The sequence below is a fragment of the Lolium perenne genome, chromosome 1 (assembly GCF_019359855.2).
Source record: "Lolium perenne isolate Kyuss_39 chromosome 1, Kyuss_2.0, whole genome shotgun sequence".
NCBI lineage: Eukaryota > Viridiplantae > Streptophyta > Magnoliopsida > Poales > Poaceae > Lolium > Lolium perenne.
The window spans coordinates 115360880-115371852 of NC_067244.2; the positions used below are offsets into that span (position 1 = coordinate 115360880).

Sequence of the window (10973 nt, forward strand, 5' to 3'; positions counted from 1 at the left end):
AATTTGCCACATTTTTCTCTAAAGTGTTTATTATTTTCCACATGACCACTACATAACATGGTTTGATAAATAATAGAAGTGCAAAGAAAATCGTGGTAAATTTTAAGTTTCTCCTGCGCTAAGGTTTTATTTCGTACTAGAGTTTTTATGGGATTAGTGGATATAATTATCTAGAGTATTGGGTGAAATCCCTACCTTTTACCCAATCTCACAAAACCGCATCCTCAATCCACTAGGTAGGGATAGAGTCTTAGGGATTGAGAAAACAATACACTAAGATTTAGAAAAATAGGGATACGCATGAATTAAACTCCCTCAATACTCTAGTATCAAATAAAAACAATGTTTTTTATACATAATTGGGGATTTAGAATTTAGTGGGTATTGTCTCCACTAATTCCTAAAAAAACTCTAGTGCCAGGCATTAGGGTTAGCCAAAAATTTGGCAAATCCTATACACCGACCAGGTCGGTCGCTACCGCGCGCGGTATGGGCCAGCCTGGTCGGCCCAGTTCGACTTTTTTTTTGTTTTTTGTTTTCTGTTTTCTGTTTCTTTTTCTTTTTTCTTTTCACTTTTATTTTGATTTTATTTTTTGTTTCTTTTTCTTTTTTTGTTTTGTTTTGTTTCTTTTCTGTTTATTTTTATTTTTGTTCAAATTGTAAAATAGTTTAAATTTAGAAAATTTTCAAAATTGAAAATTGTTCAAAATTCAAAAAATGTTCAAATTTTAAAACGTTCGAAATTGAAAATTGTTCAAAATTTAAAAAAATGTTCAAATTTGAAAACCGTTCAAATACAAAAAAATTCAAATTATAAAAGTGTTCGAATTTGAAATCCGTTCGAATTTACAAATTGTTCAAATTATAAAAGCGTTCAAATTTGAAATCCCTTCAAATATATAAAGCGTTCAAATTTTGAAAACTGTTTAAATTCGAAAAATATTCATAACTAAAAATGTTAATTTTTGGAAAAAATAAATTTTACAAATTTTAAAAATGTTCAAATTTCGAAAAAAAATTAAATCAAAATCTGAAAAAAAATTAAATTTCAAAAATTTCGAATCTGAACAGATTTTGAAATTTTGTTCTCTGAAAATATTTTTTTTTAAAGTTAGATATTGAAAAAGAATAAATATTAACAGAAAAAATATAGAAAAAAAACGTACTTACCATTAATGGGCCGCGGCCCAACGCACCGACCTGGTCGCTGGGGTGTGCGGTGCCCCCTACATGCCGACCAGGTCGGTGGACAGCAGCCCCCAAAAATTTGGCTAGCCAACATTTTGGCGGGGTTGAGTTTGGGCTAAAACTGAAGACACCAAAGAAATCTCATGGTTTATCGGCCCGGCTGAAAAGTGCATGAAGCCCATCATCTACTAGTCTCTTCTCCCCCACGTCTCCGTCTCGCTCACATCACAGCTTCTCTTTTGCGCCCCACCTCTCCTTTCCCTCACCGGCGTGGACGCGCACCAAGGCGCCACCGCCACCGGATAACCCCCCACCGTCCATCGCCGGAATACAGCTCCATCTCTGTAACTCGCCGGGCCGCCACGTCTGACCATAGGCTCCAGGCTTAACCCTACCCCGCACCCCTTAGTCCCGGAGGAGGCTACGACGGCGGCGGCGCGATGCTGTTCCAGGTGGGAGGACAGGGCGCACGGCCCACCTTCTTCGAGATGTCTGCGGCGCAGCAGCTCCCGGCCAGCCTCCGCGCCGCTCTCTCCTACTCGCTCGGTGTAAGTCGAGCCTCGCCTCTCCGATGCGATCATGCTCGTCGATCCGGTCTGGTTAACTAGTTGGGTGTAATCAGGCCACATGTTTTTGGTATTTATCCATGCTTCAATAATGTCTGTTCGTACGATGCATTGTAGTGATCACTTGGAGATGATTGTAGAGTGTGATTTCTCCTCATTTTTTTTAGTTATTTGATTGAATCTGTGCCAGTCTTGATCGGTGAGGCAAAAAAATATAGTTACCCACATCAGATAGTAATACGAATATTAGCGATTTTACAAGTTGCCTCTGCTGCCGCTGAAAGCCACTGTTACTTACTTTTAGGTTGTTTGACTAGATGCAATGCAATGGCTTGGGTAAACTCATGGTTATGTGTTGAATAGTGAAATTGAGTACAAGTATTCTCTCTTTGAGAGGGACATTGAGCTCACATGGTTCTGATCTGTATGCTAGGGAGACATTGTTAGTTTGCTTGTCTGTATGCTTGAGGATGATGGGAACTTGTAGCTTGCTTGTTAATTGAAGAATGCACACTAGAATTAGCATTCTTGTTAACTTGAGCCGACGACCATGAAATCTAAGCCTTTTATCCCGTCAGAGCTCCCACTCATGATATACTGGCGAATGAATCTACATAACAACAATATGGAAAGTTCCCAATATAGTAGCAGGCTGAAAAACACCCAAGAACACCGCTTGCAACAGGACTTCGAAAACGTGTATCTTGACGAGGCACCTTTGTACATATATATACAACTGAGGCATACTTGCTTGGATGGTTGTTAGATTTCGTGGTGATTTGGCTGCTCCATGCCCATAGAAATAAATTAGACATCTTAAGTCAGCATTATTGGTTGCACCAATTTTCTTTGAGCTTGTTTTCAGCTGCAGTCTGCATTCAACTGATGGACTTTGCCTATATTTAAGAAAGTTGAATACAATTTTTCTTTTGATCTTAGAAAGAGTTGCATCCTGTGATCCTACATCGCCGTCTAGATTATTTGATCATAGAAACTACGAACTGCATCATTTTTCCCCTTCGTTTGGTGAAACATATAAAATTATTTTAGGCTGGAGTACACATAACAAGTTTGGGACTTTACCTTGCAAAACATACCCTATAAAAGTCAATAGATTTTTTCTTTATATCAAGGGAATATGAGTGTTTCTAAGGTACTTGAGTGTTACTCTACTAAAGGCTTTTTATGAAAAAGGAGCCTGGGTATTGGCACACAACAAGTGCAATTTGTACATGATTTTGGTAAAGCAACGAAATGTTAAGTATCATGACCCGAGTAGTCCTTTTTCCAACTGATGCTTTCTCTGGTTCCCCGAAACAATCACTGTCTGTGTATTTTCTTTTAGTTTAGCGTGCCCTTTCTTTAAATTGCTAATTACGCTATACTGTTATACTTGCAGGTTTTTGCACTAAGAAGGCCATTCTTGCATAAAGTTCTAGATTATGAAGATGAATTTTTTGCATTGTTGATGTCTGTCCTTGAGTCCCATAGTTTACGAACAACAGGTTTGTTGTCACAGTAGTAGAACTTTCTTTTCTGTTGAAAGTTAACTTTGTTTACTTCAAATTTTCAAGAACGGAATATAAATATATGAAACCCTGGAAAAGTATTATTATGTATGTACTGCTAAGCTTGAGCTTTTTAATTTCCCTTTCAATATCAGCATGATGCCCTGACAAAATAAATAGTTAAATTAAATTAGCATGCGGCACATCAATGAGAGAAATTGCGTACACCAGTCTGTGATAGATGTTTCCGCATCTCTTAATTCAGCCCTACACCTGATCATATCAAATCCTCTTAATCATCAGCTCGTCTAATTCAAACAAAAAATGCTGCTGCTGTAGTTTAGGTTACCACTAATTTTGTTCTCTAATGGGAGGCATTGCTGTAACTTTTGGTTTGACGATAGCTTCATCCTGAAGTCACACAATCCTAATATCCAAGAAGGTTCTTTTTTATTTTCTTGTGGAATGGAACCATGTTTGGTTAGAAAAATGGAATGGTCCCCCACCTTAGTACTAACTCCTTCAACAAATGAAAGAAACTACTAGGACTATGTCCTTTTAACCTATTTTAGCCTAGTTGTGGTACTGCAATGATATTATCGATCAAACAAGTCTGACAGGTGATCAACAATTAAGTAGTTATGTTATTAGCTTTTTCCTACAGTGGTTGTAGTTGATTGTAACTTTCCGCACATTTCTTTCAGATGGTTCCTTTTCAGAGTCATTATACGGTCTCAGGCGGAGACCTGTTAAGGTTTCAGTGAACCAAAGTATTCCTGGCGCTGAATCTAATGACAAAGTGTATGACTCTGCACTAAGGAAGCGCCAGAAAACCCTCTCAGTTATTTTTTTGGTATGATGTCCCCTGGCAGTGTTTAATTTCAAGTATTTTCTGCAACTGTATGTTTGATTTGTTATTTCTTGGGTTTAAGTATGTTTATTTATATTGATTTTGCGGTTGCTATTGCCTGTGAGTAACTACTACCCAAGCCCTACTAAATTCATTCCTCTATTGAATGCATCCAACATTAAATCTGGGATCTCATCAGGTTAACACTAAATCACTAAGAATAAAACTCACCTTATGTTATTGTTAGCCCCTGGTGTGATCTTCTAATGTGTAGGTGCTATGAGCCACTCTTTTATTTTGAGCTGCCTTGTTTACCGACACTCCAACAAACATCACTGCCTGGGTTATTTTACATCGCTAGCCATTCAACAATGTGAACATCCATGTGTCCTTTGCTTTAGTTACAGTCCCTTGTATTCTTATTATATCACGAGTGCAGTATTTTCAAACTAAAAGCTGAGCACAGATAAGAATTATGGTTTTCAATATTCAATCAGGCTGTTGTTCTGTTGGCTGTTGTTTCTAATATTTGCCATCACAGTGATTCTTCCAGTGTAGTTAATTCATGTGAAGAGATCTACTCCCTCCGTTCCTTTTTAATTGACTCGGATTTAGTACAAGTTTGTACTAAATCCGAGTCAATTAAAAAGGAACGGAGGGAGTAGTATTTAATGTGTTTCTGTTATAAACTGCACTGCTGATAATCTATTCATTCCTGTTTTGAATTTGCTTGGGATGCAACTTTATTTTGCTTAGCATCTCAATGTTAAAATATAATATCTATTCAAGCACTCTATTATTTGAAGCCGTGATTTTTTTCTTAATACACTTTCCCAAGGTTCCTCAATAGCACAAACACATCAACGTAGATATTGCCATTGTCAAGTTGAACCATCTAATTTTTATTGTGTCTTGTTAAGATAAGTAGATATGATATGTAAATTGATCTAGACAAATATATATGTAATGATGAAATAACTCTGTTTTGGACTATTTCTTCTATTTATGCTAACCTGCTCTAGATATCTATGTAGGTTGTTTTACCATATTTCAAGTCAAAGTTGCAGTCCATATATAACAAAGAAAGGGAAGCAAGATTGCAGGCAAGCCTATGGGATCAGGGTGAGGTTGGTTTAGATGAAGCAGGCTTTGTATCAGATCAACAAGGGGCGACTTCTGAAGCACAAATTGAGACTGCAACTGGAGAAGTGTCACATTTGACACGTCTTAAGACGAGTTTTACGGCACTAATAGGTGTTTGTTATCCATGGATTCATGCAACCAATGAAGGTTGATATACGCTACTTATATATCTAAACATCTTCCTAAGCTTCTTCTGTAGCTCATAATTTTGGAGAGCTTACTTCATTGGCGCCAGCCAGTTTCAGTTTTGCTGTTTTATTACTTTTGTATGACCTCCCTTTTCTTGTGTCAGTCAATACACTTTGTCCCGGTTTTTTTGTTTCCATTTTATGTAAGCAAAATAATTTTGCATCGATGCTCTGGCTGTTTCATTATGTGGGTAACAGAAATGTAACTTATGCTGCTATATTGATTTGCAGGCCTTTCATTTGCTTACCAGTTGCTGTATCTGCTGGATGCTACTGCATTTTATAGTCCAGGACTTCATGTGCTTGGGCTTCATGTTTGTCGTGCTACTGGACAAGAGCTGGTATAATACTTACCAGTTTGCATTAGCGTATATATATTTGGTTCGCATGTAACACAACATATAAGAAACATACTTGTCTTACTTTTCATGATAAACACATCTTTGCCTAATCTATTTAATTGGATTTGCTTACTGGTAAAAGCCCTTTTTTAATCAAATGAAACATTGTGAGATGACAAAAGCATTTACTGTTTCCCATTTTGTTTATTATTATTCTGCTGAGATACTTCCTCTTGCTTTTTCTTGACAAAGTAGATGGATTCATCTTCGAGGATATCAAGGATTAGAAGTCGTGAGCTCGAGAGACTTCGTGGTCCTCCATGGTTGAAGGTATGAAAGGACTCACACACTACTCGATAGTGTGATTGCTTACAATTATAAATTGTCAAGAATAACTTTTAACAAAAGTTTATTTATATGATCTGTGCAGACCATGCAAAGGGTGCTCCTTAATTGTATGTATACGACTCTAGATTATGCACAAACTGGTTTAATTGCTGCGGTCTTCTTTTTCAAGGTCAGCTCAAATTTCTGCCATATGAATCCAAGAGACTAATATCTTTTAAGGTTCAGTCACTTGTATAAACATTCTCTCAACAGACGAACAGTTTAGGTAGATTGAGTAGTTGTTTTGATATGAATAGTTGGATCTTAGCTTTCTGTTATAAAAATTTATATGGTTGCCCTAGCATACCCTTCGGTAAGTGCATTATGATATAAAACATGATTCCACTGTGCAATCACACTTAATGCTGTGGTTGATATGCATTCTGATGCAAAACACCATTCCATTGTGGAAGCACACTTAATGCTCTCTTTCTAATCCTATTTAGATGATGGAGTGGTGGTATCAATCTGCTGAAGAAAGAATGTCAGCTCCGGCTGTATATCCCCCACCCCCTCCTCCGCCACTACCAAAGGTATATCTGCTGACTACTATATGTAGTTGTAAATGTTTGCAAGAAAGCTACTACCACTCTTTGGCATCTGACTATCAATCTCTGACAACTTTGTTTTGTGAATCATTGATGATATCAGACTCTTGATTATGCAACTATGTTGTTGTCTGTTGGCTTGTGGAGTACATCCAGTTGTTTACTACTCCCTCCATTCCTAGATATAAGCCATATAGTTTTTTGAGAAAAATTTCAGAATATAGGTTATATTGCGTTGCACCACTAGTCTAGATAAATTTTTTTAGGGATTTGAGTATGTTTTCTTATCTTATGCAAAGTCCTCTATTTTCTCACGTCAATTGTTCAGGGTTAATCCTGTCCAAACCTGATATAATTTTTCTTCCATGTGTGTTCTTTAATTTTTCCTGAGGGAGTATTATGGTTTGATATGGACGTCTTGTCATTTTTGCCAGGTTGCTAAAGATGGACTTCCCTTGCCACCTGACAGGACGCTGTGCCCTCTGTGCTGCCAGAAGCGCAATAACCCCTCTGTTCTTTCTGTTTCTGGTTTTGTGTTCTGCTACAGCTGCATATTCAAGTCCGTCTCTCAGGTAGATATTCTGCTAACCAGCCATTCGAAGCAGCCTTTTTCAGTTTTTCTGTGTTGCATCTCTATAATGTGACATTGTTGATCGTTTCATTACAGCATAAAAGATGCCCTGTGACGTTGATGCCTGCAACTGTTGAACAAATCAGGCGCCTCTTCCATGATTTGTAGCTCGAATAGACACAGTTTCTGCTTCCCGATAACGAAGAGGAGGCTAGTTATACAAAGTCACACTTCACAGCCGTCCATTTTCGTGTTCCGAAATCACTCATGGCCATGGGCACCGTAGGCGCTGATGATATATCTCCCTGAGGAATCTGTATGTCCATACAACCCTTTTGTGCCATTTTGTTGATCTGTAGATGATTACTGAGTTCATTTATTCAGGGGTTTTGACTGAAGTGGTCCTTATCCATTTTCGTGGCACTCTGTAGTCATGTAGAGGTTGTATCTGCGTTTTCTATTATGTAGGAATTGGCTGTAATGTTGATGTAAACCTGTAACAATTCGGTTGCTCTGTTTCTCACAAATACGAATTTAACCAATAGGAGTAAATGGTTTTAGGAGTTTCCTGAAGGTTTATTTAAAACATTGAGAATCTCACGAGTGCAAATTTCAGATTCTGTTTGAAAATTTTCAGGTTTTAGTTTGAAAGTATAGAAAATTGTCAAAAAAAAATGATGAAAGAAGACGGTACCACAATACCACCAGTCCACCATGTATAAACTGCGTGGTTGTCCCCTTGGACATCTAAGGCTGGTGCCAGTGGAGGCGTTAGGCGGGGCGGTAACGCCCGCCGCCGGGCGAGAGGCGGGCGGGAGTGGGGCGGGACGCGAGCGCGGGGCGCTGGGGCTGGCGCCGGGCGGTACCGCCCGCTGCCGCCCGGCTACCGCCCGCGTTGGGGGCGACAGCGAGGCGAGAGAGGAGCGATAGCGGTGCTAGTGGGGGCATTAGGGAGGCGGTAGGGAGGAGAGAGAAGTGAGAGCTGGCACTATAGCCCCGTGCACTGGCACTGTGGGGTGAGAGTGGGGTGAGAGTGAGGAAAAAAGCTGACGTGGCGGGTGAGAGTAGGGTGGTGCATTGGCACCAGCCTAATTTGTGAATGCCCTGGTCAATTTGAACAGCCTTGTTGGATCCACTTCTCTTCTCTCATTGTTCTAGGAGATACTGTTTTTTCGCCTTTGTTCGTACAGACGCCTTCCCTCATTCCTGCAGGCCAAACAGGTGTGGGGCAGAGGGGCTTGACCATCTCCTTCGTCCTCTCCCAACTCTTGCATGTTTGGTGCTAGTTTTAGGTTTTAATATACCTCCTCTTCGCAACCCCTGGGGTTTGAGGATCTTGACTTTCCTAATCATATCTATAAGCTTGATAAAGTACTTTATGGTCTCAAACAAGCTCCTAGAGCTTTGTACGAGCACATTAAAGAATTGTTGATAGACCGTGGGTTTGATGTTGGGCTAATCGATCCCACTCTTTTTACTAAGAGGGTCAATGGGGAGCTTTTCGTTTGCCAATTATATGTTGATGATATTATCTTTGACTCTACTAACAAAGCTTTCAATGATGAATTCTCAAAGCTTATGACCGATAGGTTTGAGATGTCTATGATGGGAGAGATGAGGTTTTTTCTTGGTTTTGAGATCAAGCAATTGAGAGAAGAGACTTTCATCAATCAAGCAAAATATCTCCAAGACATGCTCAAGAGGTTCAAGATGACGGAGATGAAGGGAGTAGCCACTCCAATGGTTACTAAATATCATCTTGCACTTGATCACAATGGTAAAGAGGTGGATCAAAAGGTATATCGATCCATGATTGGATCATTGCTTTACCTTTGTACATCTAGACTGGACATAGTGTTGAGTGTTGGTGTGTGTGCAAGGTATCAAGCTTCTCCTAAGGAGAATCACATGATGGCTCTCAAAAGAATCTTTCGATATTTAGTTGATACCCCAAGATATGGTCTTTGGTATCCTAAAGGCTCAAGTTTCTTTCTCAATTGATACACCGATGCGGATTGGGCGGGAGACAAGGATGATAGGAAATCAACCTCCGGGGCTTGCCAATTCCTTGGTAGGTCCTTGGTTTGTTGGTCTTCTAAGAAGCAAAATTGTATATCTCTCTCCACCGTCGAAGCCGAATATGTTGCCGCCGCAAGTGGATGCACTCAATTGTTATGGATGAGGCAAACTTTAAAGGAATACAGTGTCACTTGTGACAAAGTGCCTCTTTTATGTGACAATGAAAGTGCCATCAAGATTGCTTATAATCCGGTGCAACATTCAAGAGCGAAGCATATTGAGATTCAGAATCATTTTATTAGGGATCATGTTGCTCGTGGTGATATTGAGCTATGCTATGTTCCTACCAAAGATCAACTTGTCGATATATTCACGAAGCCTCTTGATGAAGCAAGGTTTTTCTATTTGAGGAATGAGCTAAATATCATTGATTCAAGGAGTATCACTTGACCATCTTGCAAACACACCTTCGTCTCAAAACTTTATTTGGTTTAGATGTGGGCATGGAAATAGGGAGAGTGCGGTTTAAACTATTGAGCTATCCCTCCCCCATAATGCCAATAGTAAGAAATCATTCTCTTTATATCATACATATTGATATGTGAGCTTCAATGACGAGTACTGGTTTTGGGCCCAAGATATATCTTTGCGGTGCCAAACCAAAACACTCCTACATGGTGGCCTAGGTCACCACACTCTTCTTTGTGAAGAGTTGGGGTTATTTGGATGTTAACTGGATTTTATTTGGCATCTACTTGTTATTATGGGAAATCACTCTAGTTTGGCCTTTATGTGCTCTTATCTTGCAAACTTGAGTGATCATGTACCATTAACAGTTCGAACATTCTAAACCCAAGCCCACACTCATCTATAAGCCATTTCCATCTTGCTCCCTATGTCATGTTTTCGTAAAAACTTGGAGTTTGAGTGGTTTCGGTCGGATGATCTCGGTTGTCTCATCTTATTGGTCAATTTGCATCTTATATGTGACGTGATATCTTATTGCATCACATATGGGCATAGGCAAATAACCAACAAAAGATAGGCAGGATTTCCGGTGTTCTCGATTTTCCAGAAAACCGAATAATCCGGCCCCACGATACCCCGGAAAATCCGGCCCGGCCGGATTATCCGCCCTAACTTAGGGCCGGAATATCCGGCCTGGGCAGGGTGCGAGGGATTTGAGGAGAGGCCGCGGGGTGAACGGTTCCAGAACCAGTTCCCCCACGCCCCTCTCTCTCTCTCCTCTCAAACCCGTCGGCGTCGCCCCTCCTCGCCGGAGCCGCTCCGTCCGCCCCCTCTCGGATTTTTTTGGGTGGATCGGGTGTTCCTCCCTCCTAGCTTTCATCCCCTCCAAGCGGCTCCTCCAATGGAAGAGGGTATGGCTCACAATCCCTAACCCTAGGTGTTGTGATTTATATGTGCTATTTTCTTGATGGGGATGTTGTCTAGTTGTTCCAAATCATGTGTAGTGTACTACATTTGCATGCTATGAGGCCGATCTGGTTCTAGACATGGATTTTCTCAAGTTTTCTGTAGATTCATAGGGCCGGATTATCCGGCCCCCGCGCTGGCCGGATTATCCACCCCCTAGGGACCCAGGATTATCCGGCCTAGGAAGTTTTCTGCTGCTGCAGTTTCTATTGATCTACCTTGTCTAACCC

General features: G+C 40.1%; 1 protein-coding gene across 1 annotated transcript; it reads left to right on the forward strand.

Moving 5' to 3' along the window:
• Nucleotides 1-1410: 1410 nt before the first annotated feature.
• LOC127299834 (peroxisome biogenesis protein 12) lies at nucleotides 1411-7876 on the forward strand. Its single transcript, XM_051329877.2, has 10 exons — nucleotides 1411-1736; nucleotides 3154-3259; nucleotides 3967-4115; nucleotides 5147-5402; nucleotides 5675-5784; nucleotides 6040-6114; nucleotides 6215-6301; nucleotides 6618-6704; nucleotides 7154-7291; nucleotides 7387-7876. The coding sequence occupies exons 1-10, from the start codon at nucleotides 1629-1631 to the stop codon at nucleotides 7456-7458; spliced, it is 1188 nt and encodes a 395-aa protein (XP_051185837.1). The 5' UTR covers nucleotides 1411-1628; the 3' UTR covers nucleotides 7459-7876.
• Nucleotides 7877-10973: the final 3097 nt, after the last annotated feature.

Bases quoted from the DNA above. Each gene is read 5' to 3' on its own strand.
- LOC127299834 (XM_051329877.2), top strand. From the start codon at position 1,629: ATGCTGTTCCAGGTGGGAGGACAGGGCGCACGGCCCACCTTCTTCGAG. The intron at 6,705-7,153 runs GTATATCTGCTG...CATTTTTGCCAG, and splicing joins CTCCTCCGCCACTACCAAAG to GTTGCTAAAGATGGACTTCC. The intron at 7,292-7,386 runs GTAGATATTCTG...GTTTCATTACAG, and splicing joins TATTCAAGTCCGTCTCTCAG to CATAAAAGATGCCCTGTGAC.